This window comes from Orbicella franksi, chromosome 3, assembly GCF_964199315.1.
Source record: "Orbicella franksi chromosome 3, jaOrbFran1.1, whole genome shotgun sequence".
NCBI lineage: Eukaryota > Metazoa > Cnidaria > Anthozoa > Scleractinia > Merulinidae > Orbicella > Orbicella franksi.
In genome coordinates, this window is record NC_138147.1 from 24,031,406 (window position 1) to 24,049,324 (window position 17,919).

Consider the following 17,919-nt stretch of genomic DNA (forward strand, 5'->3'; position numbering starts at 1 on the left):
GAGGTTTCACTCTAAAAGCGCATCAAATGTTTTCCTTCCACACTACGCTGGAGGAATTTAAAAAAGCAACAATCACCGGTCATTTTGAATTTGTGTTTGAGGAAAACGCGGTCAGGGAAATCACATTATCATCGTAACGCCATCGTTTTCGAAAAGTTCCGTTTACAAAATGTTTTCCGTCCACACGAAAACGAAAAGCCGGCATTTTCAAATTCCTCTGGTTTGAAGAGCTTTTTCGACAAGTCCAGCTTTCGTGACGAGCTAGTTTGGACAGTAGGCCTAATTGCAGAAGTAAAGCTAAGTTTTCGAATTCCTCCGGCGTAATGTGGACCCTGCCTGAAGGGCTGGTCTGGATGCTGGCAATGTACAGTATTTATTTTGGTCAAATTATAACGCATTAAACACATTTCTCTTGTAACAAAACGATGTCATGAGGACAACTCTGATCGGCTTCAGCTCTCAAATAAAGTTCACCAGCTAGTAATCCAGTGACTTCTCCTCGACATACATTCTTACTCTATGTGTTACTCTTACCTTACAAAAGCATTGCCTGGTTACAGGATCACACGATTTGTTGACGCTACCGCGAACATCACATCCGCAATCAACTTCTAAAACAAAACACAAAAAATGTCTGCGCTTATGATAAGAGCTTCTGCAAGCGAGTGAAAATTAGAGTTCTCAGGCAAAAGAAGAAACGCGTTACTTCAGTCATAAGAACTCTCGCGATCACAAAACATTTGTAGCAAGTTTATTCACTGCTGAAAACGGTGAGGGAAGCAACATTACAGTTCAGTAATCAAAGTGCAGTCTGATTTGTATCAATTTGATATGCTTGGATATCTGAGTGACAAAGATTAAAAAATCGAGATCATAATCCTTACCCAGTTTGCAGTTCCCACCCGACTCTGTCGGATTTCCAACATAAGGCTGAACGCATCTAAGAAATTAAACTGCAATCAATATGCATCGCAGTTTATAATATAACATTTTCGTATAAAAGTCCTTACAGGGCCTTTATTTATGACTCTATGACAGGTAAAATTCTTTTCTCGCGGGTGGAACTTAGAAAATAATTTACAAAAGAAGGAAAAACAGCAAAAACAAACAAACATCTTAAACAAAAAGAACATAAACAACAATAACGAGATGATAACAAAGCGTGCGCATAGTTAATAGAAGGAATAATTTTCAACGTCAAATTTTTACCTTTTCTGAGCTGGATTCGGAAAAAACCCAGAATTTTAAGCGATATCAAAAGTAAAGGAACAACAAGACGAGTTGGAAGATAGGCGACTGATATTGGGAATGGGCAAGAATATCAATCATACCATGTATCAGAATGACCCGAAATGCGAAACTGTGAACGCAAAATTGAAAAACGCAAAATCATCTTCAGCCATCATACGTGAGTCTATAGAACTATGTAAAACAAACTTGGCACTGGCAAAGTCCGAGTTTCTATCCTCACTAGCAGCTGTTGCTGAATAACATTGTTTCAATTCACGATGTCCTATTGAGGGTGCATTTGATGTTGGGTAACGCGAAAATCTTTCTTTCCTGAAAATACGCCACCGTTTCCATAAACTTACCTGTCACACCTCCTGCCGCCATACCCTGGCGGGCATGCATCACATGTCGGTTGACCATCCTCTCCCAAGAAACATGTGGGACTAAACCTAACAACCAAATAAAGACTTGAAGAGATTTTGTTCACAAAGTAAGAATAAATAGAAACATAAAGAAACGGCTGGTTAGGAAAAGAGACAGGGAAGGGAATGTACAGGTCTTTGACTTCCATATCTACCTGTTTGGTGGAGATGTCATAGGGCAAGGACATGGCTTGCAATCCGACGGTTTTCCAATTACAGCGTTTCCATAGAAACCAGTCAGGCAGTTTTGACATCGAAACCCTCCAGTGTTGTGTTGACAATTCTGTTAAAGAAAACAAAATACTCACAGTCGCTGGGTAAGTGTTACTGTTTTCATATTAACTGACAGGACACATTACGGGAAAAGCCGCTGACCTTGCATTCTCCTGTTTCAGGATCACAGTAGTTATCACGTGAATGTCCATGACAATCACACATGATACATTTCCCAAGGTATGGCCCTACACGTGACCGATAGTAACCTGGTTTACAAGACTGTCAAAAAAGAAAAAGGAGAACTGCTAAGTAAATGGAAGTATGCCGAAATTTGAATTAAAATACAAGTTTGACAAGTTTAGGCAACTCTGTTACCGAATGGTCTTCTAATTGAGTGAAACATGGTAATACATGTACAATGATCTGGAAACTTAGTATGCTATAATTATGGTAAGCAATGAAGGAAACTGCTATAATAGCGTGGCTTATCACTCTTCAAGATCGTAAGTGTAGTAGAGCCTGCTTATATAAAGGAAATGGAACGGAAAGAAGCCATATAATGTTTTGTTAGAAGAAGGCCTAGCAGATCTCTCCAATGGCTATCATGGAAACACTAACAAGCTTACTCATACCTCACAGGACAAACCCTTGTATTCTAATGGACATGCACACTGCTCAACCGAAGTAACACGTGACTGATTCGTTACGTCATTAATTGCAATGTCCATGGAAACTTCACGAAGACTGCAACGAAAAGGGAAACGAATGAAGACAGAACGAATAAATGACTGAATTAATAAATGAATGACTCATTTTTTCCTCAAGTACAAGCTATAGATCGTACGTTGTTTGTAACATCCGGGTATCGTAGGAGGCCTTGATCAAAAGTGCCTCGATTTGATGCAGTGCCATAATAAATTGGTCACGAGAAATTTCTTGACCGTCGCTGCCAGTCCAAGAGAGCTGTAAGGAAGGAAATAATTTTGAAAGGTTTTCTTGTTATATATTTATTTAATATTTATCCAAAGTCATTTAAAAATATAAAGGTAATCTACAGGGTCGGTAGCAGCTCTCGTAAGAAATGAAACATGGGCCTCAAAACAATAACAGCTGCTAACAAGCAAAAGAATTACAAGCTTACGAGAGCTGCTACACTGTTGAGTTTACATAGGGCCGTGACATAAAAAAGAGTAATGATAAATAAAAATTTATAGAAACATCTTACGTGTAATTTGAAATAAAGTAAAGAAACAAATGGAAACACAACGTAAGGAACAAACCTCGTAAAGCTTGACTTGGTAAACGTTTTCCTCGCTACTGTCTGCAGGAGTTTCTTTAAAGTGGTAAATAGAGATGTCTTTTCCCTAAAGCATGTAAAAAAGACAAATTATCGTTACCAACTGGCATGTGAATAATTCCACCTGTTATCTCTCGTTCTTCGTTAATTGCGAACTACAAGGGCTAAGAGGCGGCATGTTTTGGAGAAGATTGCTATCCCATAACGCTCTATAGAGTAGGTACTCGCCATAGCTTCTTATAGTTTCCTAAAGATCTTGAAAGAAGGGTTGAAGACACGACATCAAGATCTAAATATTGCCAAGAAAAAATTTAAAAAGTAAAAAAATATAGACATTCATTCGAAAGGAAGATTGTCTTACAGTTAATTCGTCGCAGTTTGAGTGAAACATAACTTCAATTGACAGTTGTTGTCCCGGATATATAATGCGTACATTCTTTGGTAAGTTGTACCAAAACCACACGTTTGGATGTTGAACGGATTACTGCATGTGTGTTAGTGAGTGGTTATTTTGTAACTTTTTACTCTTTAATACTTACAACCAAGATGATATCTGGCGCGCGTATTGACTGCCCGTCAGAACTGGCGACAAACGAAATCACGTGGCTTAGAATACCGCCATATGACGTAACCTAAAAAAGAAATAAGCAAAATGATTTGATGAAGATGGTCATATTTTTCAAAATTTTTTTTAAAGATGTCGTTGTAAACCAACCTTGTTTCCAGTGTATTCTTGTGGCAACTTCCAGTATAAGATCTTGTTTTGAACGTCCTCCACCACAAATGACTGAAACGTCAGGTCTTTGGTCAGTGGATTAACGAAGAGATCCGAAGAATTTACTGGACTGAGCTCTGATGTGACAAGTGAGAAATTCAACAGCTCATTGACAGAGAAGGTAGATCGAATCTGACAAAAAATAAAAATAAACAACCAACTTGAAACTATTTCAAATTGTGTAAACCAGGTACTCAAGACTGGCTCTAAATTAAGAAAACAAACAAACGAACAAAAAAGATTCAGAACTCTGATTTGTGCGCTTCCCAGCCAGGGGCATGGATTGTTAGGACATGTAGATATCAGAGGTTAATGTTTCACGAAATCTCATTGAAATTACATTCGTCTTTAATGGGAAGTCACAAACGACAAAAATCAGTAAAACACTTTAATACAGATGGTAGAAGGAGATTCATGAATTGTCGTAAAACCAAGACCAAAGTAATCATTCTAGTCAAGAGACCATGATTTTTCTATCAGTCTCTTACTCCAGCCAATCACAAAGGACGCAGACAATACAGCGAACCAATCAAAGCTTGAAGTAATTACATGTAGCTGACGCCAAGCGCGGGAAAACGTGTACGAAGCAGTGACGATTGGTTTTGGTTTCACTTCTGATTGGATGAAATAGTGGCGCGGGTGTTCTAAGCCAATCGTGTGGCGAAGTGACGCAAAATCAATTTCGTTTCGACACTCAAGTGAAAACCGATCTATCTTAAGTTTAAACAAAACCTGCACTTTATAAACTGACTTAAAATGTTGACTAGGCGCGTGTGTTATCAATATTTGCATGCGGTCAACGTCACAGTTTACCTGTGTCCTGTTGAGCAGAGCACTCTGGCAGCTGTCAGAAACTCCATTACAGAAACATGGTGTACAACCCTGAGGATTGTCAGCTTGGAGATTGAAAAATCCTGGTTTACATGTACCACAACTCACACCACGAACATTGGGCTAAAAACAAGTAAAGAGGACAGTCGTTAAACTAAATTTCAAATTTCCGTTAACAGACTCTGTGAGCAAAAACAGTTCAGTAGTTTTCGGGGAGTACGGAGCGAAGCTAATCTTCTTCCGAATCCTACTTTTAATCACCACGATATCAAAAAGTTAGTACAGTATATTTCCTATCCATGTGCAATCAATCAGTCTTAGCAGCAAACAACAGACGGAAGCTTACCGCGCATTCTTCTTTAGCGAGCTCACTGCAACTCACATCCGATAGTTTTTCTTCCTTCAAACTCACGTCCACTAGCTACTATAGCTATAGGCTTCGCTCTTGCTCAAGCTAGCACACGATGACGACGAAAACAACAACAACAGATATACAACAACAAATCTAAAACAAAGTAAAAGTCTGTTTCTTAACCTTGCACAAGCATTTCTCTGCTCCGTTGTCCGCCTTAAGGTTCAAGCTGCCGCGGGAATCACAAGTTTTTAGTCCTGAAACTACGAGAAATGTAGTAAAAAATTACAAAGAGTGTTGCAACGCACAATGTGTATAGGAAACTGGATTTTGCAATGTTAGAAAGAAAGGATAACTGATTATGTTTAACACTAAACGCGCAAACTTGCAAGATACCTGGTACTTCAGTCGCTAGTTCACATTTAGAATGGTGTATCATGGGATTTCCAGTGAAGTTCACCGAACAGCTGTCAAAAATACAATATTATTATAAGATAACCAATGTAAAATAATTGTGACGACAGAAAACATTAACCTAACGCAACGCGTGAAAACTTGTTCAGTTTCCACTCTTTCTTTATCGGTTATTTCAAAACCTCATTCCTCGGCAGTTTTAGAAAACTGCCGAGGAATGAGGTTTCTGTCTTTAATATTGAAACATTGTGTGTGCTTACCAACCTGGAAAGTTTTGTTGAAAGTCAAATGGAACAGTACGTACTTTTCCGAAAAATCCGTTCGGAATTTGTGGACTTCTTTCACAGGTGCTCCTCATTTTTCCGTTGAGAGTGGAAAGTAGGGAATTTCCATCTGCCATCATCAGGAAACAAATAACCGAAAACCTTTACCACTGTTCTACTGCCACTCCAACTCGCTCCTTCTGTATTTCTTAATGTTGTATTGCATTTCTTCACATGCTGAACATATTAAAGCACTAATGAAGCTCAAAACTTACAGCTCACAGTTTCGTCCGGCGTATCCTTCAGGGCACGCATCACATGTTGGAAGACCGTCATCCTCAAGAAAACACGTTGGGCTAAATCTTGAAAAAAAAAAAAAAAAAAAAAAAAAACCGCAGGACCTTATAAACAATAGACACAGTGTCTTCGTTCCATGTAACTGACAACTGTACGGTAGTTCACAAATTGTGAACTAGCATTGCATCGTAGTAAAACAGAGTAGAAACTGCAGACAAAATAAAGTTAAAACTGTTTTAAGATACGTCAATAACCGTAATTCTAAATAAAACGCATAATAAGTGAAATGTTCTAGTTGTCATTTTTCTTTGGCACTTGACTACGACTTAATGTACTGCCAGACTGAGTTCTGTTATAATACACAATTCGCCATATTTGCCAAGTAACACGTTAAGGACACCACAATTAGATAATAACACTCGTATACAGACATACTGATTTGGCGGTATGGTCAGCGGACATGGACACGGTTGGCAGTCAGTTGGGGTACCCTCCAAGGCGTTTCCAAAGTAACCTGATTGACACCTGTCACAATGTAAACCCTCGGTGTTGTGATGGCAGTCCTAATTAAAATGAAAAATCTAGTCATTACAGAAAGTCTATATCCTTAAGAAAACTGCAAATTTTAATCATTGCGAAATCACGCGGTTTGTGTTTCATTCAGAAGCATCCGATACCTAATAAAGAGTTGGAAGACTTTCCATTTAAACAACCACTCCCTCTTAAAATCTGTAAATTGCTATAAGGAAAATATAGCAGAACATGCATAAAAGCCCAGTTTTAAAGAATATCGGAACTGTCAAGTGAATCTCGGTTATGCACGGAATTCTTCGGCGGACCATCAATCCTAGTTCTGATGAGTTAGTTGTATTCTTGAAAAAGCGAGAGCAGTGAAAAGAACTACTTTAAACACTGCTTTTAGTTGTGCTTTTAATAATATAAGAACAGAGAAACCTAAGCAACTCACGAGACAAGTGCCGTTCTCCTGGTCACAAATGTTGGAATGTTCATTGCACGAGCACTTTATACAATCAGGTCCATCACTTGACCGAGTGTAGCCTGGGGAACAGTACTAACGAAAACAAAATATTGAGTAAAGAGAGAGCAATAAAGGGATTTGAAATAATATCAAAAAAGAAAAGCGAATTGACTTAATTCTGTCCCATTTTTAAGTCACCCAATTTAATGAGCTCAAATTTTTATAACAATCAACAAGTCTTGAAAGACTAGAGGAAAAAAGTGTAGAAGATGTCAAAGTTTTACAGCTAAATGATGTTTGTTACCCTGCCTAATGGAATGAAGACGAACGAACACATGATGCAGTAAAAGAGAGGCGACTAAAGGTTATGTTTTTCTTTTAATGGTTTGGTGGTCACCAACTGGAACTTTTCGTGGTAAATAAGAATTTCGTTTTCAGAGCTTTTCTCATGAAGTTTGGAAGGGACCCTTACGAACAGATGGTAACGTTCTGGGAGCGAAGTTGGTCAAGTGAGAGTACATCGGAGTAGAACAAAATAATGCGCTTCATAAACCTGGGCCATCAACTTGTAACATCCATTGCTTACATCTTCAAGCTCTGCCATGATTCCTCATGACTAGAATGCTTGTTGAAGAGCAGCACAAATGTCCACAGCTGTATAATTGATGACAAACTTATGACTGACCTACGATGAACCCACAAGACCCCTTGATGTTATTGTGGCATTCGAATCTTTCATTCTCAACCACGATTAGCAAAAAATAAGTAATTTTTTCGACTAGATGAGTTGTATTAAAGTCCCACTCAATTTTTTGAAGTAGGACACATCGCGGTTTCAACTTAGAAACGAAAGGATGGATTACCTCACAAGATAGTCCACTATAGCCCACAGGGCATTCACACTGTTCCACTAACAAGGCCTTTCCAAAGCCTATGTTGTGTGGGGATGCCACGTCAAGGGAAATGTCTTTAATGCTGTAAAAAAAGTAAATCCCTAGTCAGCTAGGAGGAGGGTTTCAATTTTTTATTTAGATATGAAAAGTTCTTCATGTACCTTAATGAAGTGGCACTGGGTCCATCACCATGCGAGGCCCTTACATAGATGGCCTGGACGTCCGATAACACACTCATGAAAGTGTCCCTGGAAGCTGGCTCTCCGTTAGATGAACGCCATTTTGCCTGAATAACAAGAAGAGGGAGCGAACTGGGAAAAATGAGCGGTTTTTAATATGACACATTTTGTTGAGACGGCACTATAAACAGCACCTATCATGTACTGTACGGCATACCTCTGTGAGAGAGACCTCCATTGATGTTTGATAACCCTTAGTACTTGGCGGTTCTTCACGATAAAATACCAAGGTCCCCTGTTTTCCCTGACAAACATACATTGATTCATAAGTGACTACAGGATATCAACGCCTGGCACCACTGGAGTAATTCCTTTTCATTTGCTGGATATGTTCACTGTTAAGCTAGGAACATTTTCTAATGAAATTCACAACTATGTTTTTGATCTGGCTCGGCTTTTGCCACGGCCTAAAGGAGCAATGTCATGGACGACACCTTGCAAAATTCAATCTAAAATTTGTTCTTTTGTAATCCAACATATTCTTTTCCAGTGTTACCCATTCTAATTCATGTTCCTTTTTGCTTAACAGATGCCCAAGATGAATCTCTACTTTCGTAAATTATTATTTTAAAGATAGATGATGTCTTTGGTATCAGTTTAAAGAATTCTTGTAAAAGGACGAGCCTGTCTCCTTGACGATGCAATTGCAACTGAAAGCAAGAGAAAATTGTCTCATACAAGTATCTCTTCTAACTCTTTCATGCACTGATTCCTGTGACCGTGGTTGAATCTCTTCTTGAAATACTTCATATTTTATGGAGGAAATGTTACCACCATTTTGGACAGCGATCATTGTAGCGCGCGACTAATGATATTCTAAACAGCTTGCAAACCAAGGTTTAGTACCAAATGTTCAATAAAGACGCGCTGAAACAACTTTAGCTGTTTTCAGGCGTTCGGTTTGGAGACTCGGCTTCGCACTGCTCCCCAACCGTCTGAACGCCTCTCCAGAGTCTAAAAAAACGTGTAATGTAAGCCATTTCTACTAAAAAGAGAATCCATACCACCAATCGAACGGCTTCTATGACCTGACCAGGTGTGGGAGATGGCGTTGTTGTGGTTTGCGTAACAGCCGCAGTTGTTGTTGTTACATCTAAAAAAAGAGATGGCACAGTAAAGATGGTTAAACTGCCAGAGTTCTATTCTTGAGCTAGTCTATACATAAATGTAAAGTGCATATTAACTGCAACTCTTAGTGAGGAGGACGCTGTTTGCTGAACAAAAATTTACGACCGACATGACACCTTATTGCAGTTGCCTCTAAGAGGGATTATGTCCCTAAAGAAACGTAATCACTATATTTGCTCTCATTCGACCTTGTAATAAGTTTATCCGAGCTCAACCAAATCTCTAAAATCTAATCATTTGACAGGAATGTTTCTAAAATACAAATACATCTTCACTTAGTAGATAGAACAGGACATAAAGATGTCACCCGCCTTGATCTCTAAAGATACATTTTTAAACAAACCTGGTGTAGTTGCTTCTGAAGTTACCGTTTTTCTCGACCTCGAAGACACACTGGTGGTTGCTGCAGAAGACGCATATGTCACTGTTGTCATTGTTTCAGAAAGAGGCTTTTCAGTGCTGTAAGATGGAAAAGGCTCTGTAGTAGTTACATCATGATCACCATCGGTCGATGTATCCGTTGTTGTGTACAACGTAGCTGATTTTGTTGTTACTGCTCCTGAAGCAGGCTTGTCAGTGCTGTAGGCTGAAGGAGGCTCTGTAGCGGTTATATCATCTTGATCATCGGTCGATGTATCCTTTGTTGTGTACAACGTAGCTGATTTTGTTGTTACTACTCCTGAAGCGGGCTTGTTAGTGCTGTAGGCTGACGGAAGCTCTGAAGTAGTTGTTTCATCATCACCATCGGTCGATGTATCCTTTGTTGTGTACAACGTAGCTGATTTTGTTGTTACTGCTCCTAAAGCAGGCTCGTCAGTGCTGTAGGCTGACGGAGGTTCTGTAGTAGTTGTTTCATCATCACCATCGGTCGATGTATCCTTTGTTGTGTATAACGTAGCTGATTTTGTTGTTACTGCTCCTAAAGCAGGCTTGTCAGTGCTGTAGGCTGACGGAGGCTCTGTAGTAGTTATTTCATCATCACCATCGGTCGATGTATACTTTGTGGTGTACAACGTAGCTGATTTTGTTGTTACTGCTCCTAAAGCAGGCTTGTCAGTGCTGTAGGCTGACGGAGGCTCTGTAGTAGTTATTTCATCATCACCATCGGTCGATGAATCCTTTGTTGTGTACAACGCATCTGATTTTGTTGTTACTGCTCCTAAAGCAGGCTTGTCAGTGCTGTAGGCTGAAGGAGGCTCTGTAGCGGTTATATCATCTTGATCATTGGTCGATGTATCCTTTGTTGTGTATAACGCTTCTGATTTTGTTGTTACTGCTCCTGAAGCAGGCTTGTCAGTGCTGTAGGCTGACGGAGGCTCTGTAGCGGTTATATCATCTTGATCATCGGTCGATGCGTCTGTTTTTGTGTGTGTGCTTGGTATTGTTGTCGCTGTTCTAGATAATGGTACGTAAGTACTGTAGGCTGAAGAGGGCTCAGCAGTGGTTGTTTCATCTTGTACGTCAGTGAATGCATCTTTTGTTGTGTAAAACGTTCCTGGTATTGTTGTCCATGGTGGAAAAGTTGGTGTTTGTGTGCTGTACGCTAGCAGAGGCCCAGTAGTAGGTGTGTCATCTCGACCATCAGTCGACGAACTCACAGGAGAAGATGAGGCTGACACCGATGTCACTTTCTCCGAAGTAGCCCCTTCAGTACTGTAGGCTGAAGATGGCGCAAAGGTGGTTTTCTCGTCTTGATCATCGGTCGATGCTTCCGTTGTCGTGTGAAACGTTTCAGGTATTGCTGTCAATGTTTCCGAAGTAAGCTTTTCGCTGCTGTAGACTGAAGAATGATCAGCAGTGGTTGTTTCTTCTTGCCCGTCAGTGAATGCGTCCTTCGTTGTGCGAGGCATATCTGGTATTGTTGTTCCTGTTGGAATAGTTGGCTTGTCCGTGCTGTAGACTGATCGAGACTCACTAGTTGACGTTTTATCTCGACCATCAGTTGAAGAACTCACAGGAAAAGATGTAGCTGGTACCGATGTCACTAACTCCGAAGTAGGCCTCTCAGTACTGTAAGCTGGAGATGGCGAAAACGTGGTCTTTTCATCTTCATCATTGGTTGATGCTTCCATCGTCGTGTGAAACGTATCTAGTATTGTTATCACCGTTTCCGATGTTAGCTTTTCACTACTGTAGACTGAAGGATACTCAGTAGGGGTTGTTTCAACTTGATTGTCAATGAATGCATCCGTTGTTGAATGCAATGTATCTGGTATTGTTGTCCTTGTTGGAAAGGTTGATGTTTCAGTGCGGTAGGCCGAAAGAAGCTCAGTAGTGGTTGTTTCATCTCGGCCAACGATGATCGATGTGTCTGTTGTTGTAAAAACTTTGTCTGGCACTGTTGTCTCCGTGTCCGAAGTAGGGAGGTCAGTGCTGAAGACTGAAGAGGGCACAAAAGTGGCTGCCGCATCTTCACCATCGGTCGATGTATCCGTTGTCGTGTAGTATGTGACCGGTATTGTTGTTACTGCGTCTGAAGCAGTTCTATTAGTGGGTTGTGCTGAAGACGGCTGAGTAATCGTTGTTTCATCTTCACCATCGGTTGCTGAATCCGTTGTTGCGGGGAAAGTGTCTGGTATTGTTGATACTGGGTCAGAAGTAGGCTTGTCAGTGCCGTGGGCTGAAGAAGGCTCAGCAAAGGGCGTTTTATCCTGAGCATTAGCCGCTGTACCTCTTGTAGTGTACAACAAATCTGGTATTGTTGTTACTGTTTCTGGAGGCCTTTCAGTAGTGTAAACTGAAGAAGGCGCGAAAGTGGTTGTGGCGTAGTGACCATCGGTATCGGTGGTCCCGTAATTCGTATCTGGTATTGTTGCTACTGCGTCTGAAATAGGCTTCTGAGTGCTGTAGGCAGAAGAGGGCTCAGAAGTGGTTGTTTCATCTTGACTATCCATTGATGCAACTGGTATTGTACTGTAGGCTGAGGTAGGCTGAAATGTGGTTGCCTCATCTTGGCCGTCAGTAAATGTATTCGGTGTTGGCTGAAACGTATCTGGCACCTGTACCGTTTTCAAAATAAGGGTGTCCGTAGTGTAGGCTATGTTTGTTTCATCTTGACCATCAGTAGATTCATTCCATATAAAGGAAGATCTCTCAGGTATTGTTGAAATTGCTACCGATTCAGGGCTATCAGTACTGTAGGCTGAAGAAGACACAAATCTGGCTTCTTCATCTTGACCGTCAGTGAATGCATCCGGCGCTGTAAAGGACGCATCTGGTATCGTTGATGTTGTCTCTGAAGTAGGCCCGTCAGTACTCGAGCCTGGAGATAGCAGGAAAGTTGTTGTATCACCCTTACCGTTGGTAAATGCATCCTTTGCTGTGGAAAACACAACTGGTATCGTTGTCGTTGCTGTCGCTGTCGTTGCAGCAGTTGTTAGGTGTTCTGGTTTGGCACTAGCTGTACTCGGAACTCTCCCAGTGTGTTTATCTTGATCAATAACTAGTTCGATGTCTTCGTCGGGGCTTGCAGTAGTCATACTACCGATCTTTCCAGTTGTAAAAATTGCTTTACCATCAATAGTCGGTTGCTGTGGTGTCCCCGGTTTTTTGCTAGTGGAGAACACAGTGTGAATTGGAGTTGTAGGGCTTTTGGTAGAATGTTTAAAGTTATTAACCTGGAATGCAGTTTGCTCAGACTCTACCTTAGATCTAAATATTTCCTTGTTAACTTCTGTGGAAACAGATGCGGAACTGGCAGCCAGCTTTACAACACGACTATTTGTAGACGGCGTATTGGGAGCAGAAGTCACTTCGTCCGAATCGCCCAAGGACGGATCATCAATTCCAGATGCATCAATGTCACCTATCTCTTCGTCGCGGACATTGTCAATGTTATAATTAGCTACAAAACCCCTGCTGTTCAGTATTTCACGTAAACTTCTAAGGTATCTGGATGGATTCTTTACAGAACGATCCGTTATCCTGTTACCACCGTGGTACTTGACAGTGTAGCGGAGCTTTCCACCATAACTTGATAGCTTTGATAACAAAAAATAGCAAGCCATTTTGTCAATAGATATCACCTACAGTAGTTACGCAAGCCATAATGGCATTACATTGACTGGCTCGAGGTAACATATCTAAATTATCCGATTTATAAAACTGCTGTTGGTCCCCCCAAAAATGACTTCTCCTGAAATGTGCGTTCGATTTGAAACATTCATGTTGACATTTTACCTAAAAGTCATTACCTAAAACGTGTCAGGAAAGAAAACCTTAAAAGAGACACAACTGTATGACTATCCAAAATACCTTGATTCTTTTTCTCAACACAAACTACAGCGCTGGTCTAAACAAACCATTGAAAATTTCAGCGAAAAATACTTTTCTGAAGCCACGGAGTGAAAAATGGAAATCAAATCTTTACCTTGTTTCCTAAAAGTTCCTTTGGCAGGGTCCAGTAATACTGGTTTCCTTTAGACATGTTATGTGCCACAAGCGCATTGTTCAAGTGGTCAGCCGTGTAGGTAATACCGGGCACATCAGATCCATTCACATCAACCAAATGCATAATGGGACGGGTGCTCTCATTTTTGAGTTGTATTTCAAGCTGCAATAAGCGAGACAAAGAAAAGAAGTTGTGACACAAGAAATGAGGGAAGCAAACTGCTTTGAATAACTCATAGGTAAAACGTTTGAAGACACGCTGCCCCTGTTTCACAGGAATTCTTGTAGAGTGTTTATGGTTCCCTATTTTTCCTTGCGTTTGTCGAGATCGTACTCATATTTCAACGGCCGCCATCTTGACCATCTTCGTTCCAGACGGCGAGTGCAATATCCGTTGCGCGTAACTGAATTGGTCCTATCCCACGATTGCTCTAGTCATCGGAAACCAAGATGGTTGCTATTTGAAGTATGCATCAGATCCCGACGTAAATGTGGGACTGTAAATAGTCTTTTTGTCTTTGAAGCTCTACAGTTGAGTGGCGTAGTATTTTTTTAAGTTAGGACGAACGAAGGGAAACTGAGATCTCGTTACGTGACGTTCACACTCGGCGGATTTATTAACTGTAATCCAAGCCGCCACTTCGACTTGACCAACCTTACTGGAACTGGCCATTTATAAAGGATAAAGAGAATGACTACGCACTTAAGGAACAATGTTATCTATCGTTTTGCCCTAACGTCTGACTCTGCGCGCCACAAAAGACAGTTTTCAGGTCTTTTATCTCTATGACCTTTGGTTATAACAAGCATAAGTCAAATTAAGTAGGACGTAATGACTATTAAGATGAAGAGCAAAGCGGGAATAAGGACTGTCTAGACGAACGGGAGAAATCGGGTTAAAACAGAGTAAAAGGTTTCTTACCACGATTTCGATCAGAAGGGTTCAGATTGGAGTTGACAAATTGGATTTTACCTACCCTGTCTCGGTACAAGTTTGCACTGCTGCAATTTTGTGAGCGTCCCATACAGTAGCACGACACACAGCGTTCCTGAACTGCATAGGGTTGCTCGTCTGGGCTACAAAAGCCATCTGATGGTAATAAAAATTTTCTTTTAAATATGATTAGAGGAAGAAACCTATTACGCAAAGTTGCACTATGCTCAATTTTTACCTAGGGGCCTTTCTTAGATCGAGGAGGTCAGCAGCCAACACACCGGTACTTAAGCAACGGTTTTTATCCTCTTTTTGGTAAGCAGGACATAATTTGACGGTCTGTAAGGGTGCAATGTTTGCACCACAAAACATACATTTCAGCCGAACTTCGCTTTTCTTGTGGGCCATTTAACCGACCCATTCCTTCGTGAGAATTGTTTTAAGGAAACTGTTCAACTCAGCTACAGTGGAACCTCGTTAATACGGTAACCAGCGGGCCACAAAAATCTGGCCGTATTAACGGGGTGGCCGTATTTAAGGGTTCTTTAAATAAGAATATGACTGACTCAGCTTTTGCTCGGGCCAGAATAAAGTGGCCGTAATAACGAGGTCGCCGTATTAACGGGGTGGTCGTAAGGCGGTGTTCCACTGTATTCTATTCAACGGGTTTATTCCAGGTTCAGGAAGTCAGAAACTGGTATCAGTCTGTGCATGACGAATGAAACGAGTAGACACAAAAAGCCCGGAATAAAAGTAAAACACCTTGCAGTGGTACTGACTACTACATTCAGTGCCATCGCTTCTCCCTCTCTCTTTCACGTTTAGGTATTTCCCATATACAACCATGGTTAGAAGTGTTTGATTATGTTCAGGCCTGTAGGTCAGGATAAGAAGCACAGTTACCTGGTCTTATGGGAGCACATTGACTATCAATATGACACATCTGGTGGAGTTTTTGAATAACAGTCTCTGAAAGGGCACAATAGTAAATGTAAAACTCGTCAATGTATCCTGAGAGTTTAAACTCCAACGCCTCGTTGATTGAGTATTTGCCAATAGTAGTAAACTCACTCCACGCTACCTCCAGACGTTCACCATTGGACTCGCCTTGCAATATTTCCTTTCCATTAATAAACACTGAGGCTCGGTTTCTGCGTGCGTCATATTGCGCCACAATATGTGTCCACATATGGGGTGCTACAACTGGGTTTGGGCTTAACAGTGCAAAAGTCGCTCGTGGCGGACTCGTTTCAAAGTATAACCACGTCACATGACCTTGAGCAATCTCAAATCGAAGTTCACCAGTTTGCCCTTTTATGAGAAGAATCGGTTGAATGCCAGAGGTGGTTTGCAAGTTAACCCAAACGGAAATGGTGATTGCATCGGTTACCTTTGCATATTTTGCACTCTTAAATTGCACGACTTCAACGTTCACGTTTGCAAAGTTGCTGCACGGCGCGTCGGCAATGTCGGCTATACGGGACTGGGCACGGCGTACGTCATGTTTGTCGTGTACTAAGTCAGCGGTTGCATTGTCAAATCCAAGGTGCAATTCGGGCGTGCAACATCCTGTCAAAGTAGAGAAACTTCTATGAAAAGAAACTAATTGATGGATTAAGGAAAGGGAATACAAGTTAGATTTTCCACTCTTGCCGCTTTTTTGGACGGTAATTCGGGGTGGGCATACTTCACAAAGTTTTTGGTAGGGGTATGTCTTGGGTTTCGCCAGAAATTTCAAGTGATTTCAGTTCATAACTCGATAGGTTTACAAATAAGTTGCAAAACTTTACCCCCTTTGTTTTTTTGCCTGTGTTTGCTTGCTTGTCTCAAAGTTACCTGTTGGAAAATACGTGTCTTTTTTGTAGACAGCACAGACAAAGTGTGTCATTTTCTGCTATCCATAGCTACAGCTGCATTAGTTTGATTCTTATGGAACATGCTCTGACCAATTTAACAATGACAACAATATAATCGGTTCAGACGTTTCGTTTACTTGCTACTTAACGTTTTCGTTCATTTCTATTCCCACTCTCCTGAATTTTCATACGATTTTTGTTTGGGGCGAACGAAAAGGGCAGGCCCGGGGGGTGACCTAACAGATCTGGACGAGGATGTTTCGTGCCAAATTTTTCCGCAGCATTGCTACACGTGTGCAAGAAAAGCTGACAAATTTGATTGTGCTTTTCCAAAGATACTCTCTAACTCGGCAACGGGGAATCGGGAAATCGGAAAACATAGAAAGGGGAACGGAGAACGGGGAACGTGGAATCCCTAAAAAGGGGAATCTCTAAAAGGGGGAATCTTGAAAACGGGAATCTCTAAAAGGGGGAATCTTGAAAACGGGAATCTCTAAAAGGGGGAATTTCTAAAACGGGAAATCTCTAAAAGGGGGAATCTCTAAAAGGAGGAATCTCTAAAACGGGGAATCTCTAAAAGGGGGAATCTCTCCCTGAACAATAGCTAATGATGTTAATCTCCCGCTACGATTTGCCGCGTTGGTCGCAATGAGAACATGCTGAGGTTAACAATCCCTCATCGCTTCGTAAATCTGTTCCGCATATAAAAGCGAGGGAAGGTCGCATCGTTATCACTCTTTAAGAATCGATCAAGTTTTAATTTAAGTTTCAAATGAGGTATGATCTCACAGGACATTTTAAAGGAATATCAAAAGGCTTCTGGAGTTTCTGGAGTTTATCAATGTTGTGAAGTTAAAAGTGTAACATAACACATTTATAACTCTCGAGATTAATCCTGTCAACATACAACACGCCACAAACCTGGTGGTCTATTGCTTGCCGGAGGATTCTCATCTCGGATAGCTGACTCATAATGAATACCTCTGTCATAAATTCCTTTGCTTTCCTCGGGCGAATTCCGCTTGTCAACCGATAAGCTATCTGGGAACTAGATAAGGAAAAAATTGAGACATTTAAAAATGCGGAGAATGTTTACAAACCTTGTTAGCCAAGACGAAAATCTCTATAAAATTCTGTCTAATCCGATGCCTGGCCTAGTAAGAGCTGTGTTTTTTAAGCAGGCCGTGAAAGAAAGGGCAAGATTGGTTTGAAAATCAAAAGCTTTATCGTTCACAGCGTCTATATTATTCGGATGATTTTATCATTGACATAGTTTTGATAAGACCTCCTTTGGGTGCCATATCGGTTTCTCCCGCGATTCAAAGGCTCAGTAAATAAATCATCAAAGGAATGTATTTGATCTGAGGCCTATGAAAACAAGGCAGCTACAGGTTGACGGTTTAA

At 40.9% G+C, this 17,919-nt stretch overlaps 1 protein-coding gene across 1 annotated transcript in view; it reads right to left on the reverse strand.

Moving 5' to 3' along the window:
• LOC145482768 (basement membrane-specific heparan sulfate proteoglycan core protein-like) overlaps nt 1-15,937 on the reverse strand; it is a 46,317-nt gene extending 30,380 nt beyond the window's left edge. Inside the window, exons 1-24 of the mRNA XM_081461391.1 lie at nt 15,563-15,937; nt 14,703-14,815; nt 13,706-13,888; nt 9,680-13,316; nt 9,213-9,301; nt 8,366-8,452; nt 8,131-8,255; nt 7,940-8,051; nt 7,065-7,169; nt 6,533-6,660; nt 6,076-6,162; nt 5,520-5,590; nt 5,307-5,380; nt 4,754-4,894; nt 3,881-4,072; nt 3,705-3,797; nt 3,149-3,232; nt 2,713-2,831; nt 2,501-2,612; nt 2,028-2,147; nt 1,808-1,935; nt 1,593-1,679; nt 885-940; nt 535-611 (exon numbers count right to left, since the gene is read on the reverse strand). Coding sequence (XP_081317517.1) covers nt 535-611; nt 885-940; nt 1,593-1,679; nt 1,808-1,935; nt 2,028-2,147; nt 2,501-2,612; nt 2,713-2,831; nt 3,149-3,232; nt 3,705-3,797; nt 3,881-4,072; nt 4,754-4,894; nt 5,307-5,380; nt 5,520-5,590; nt 6,076-6,162; nt 6,533-6,660; nt 7,065-7,169; nt 7,940-8,051; nt 8,131-8,255; nt 8,366-8,452; nt 9,213-9,301; nt 9,680-13,316; nt 13,706-13,888; nt 14,703-14,815; nt 15,563-15,848 — 6,306 coding nt within the window. The 5' untranslated portion in view covers nt 15,849-15,937. The remainder of the gene's footprint in view (nt 1-534; nt 612-884; nt 941-1,592; nt 1,680-1,807; nt 1,936-2,027; nt 2,148-2,500; nt 2,613-2,712; nt 2,832-3,148; nt 3,233-3,704; nt 3,798-3,880; nt 4,073-4,753; nt 4,895-5,306; nt 5,381-5,519; nt 5,591-6,075; nt 6,163-6,532; nt 6,661-7,064; nt 7,170-7,939; nt 8,052-8,130; nt 8,256-8,365; nt 8,453-9,212; nt 9,302-9,679; nt 13,317-13,705; nt 13,889-14,702; nt 14,816-15,562) is intronic.
• Nucleotides 15,938-17,919: the final 1,982 nt, after the last annotated feature.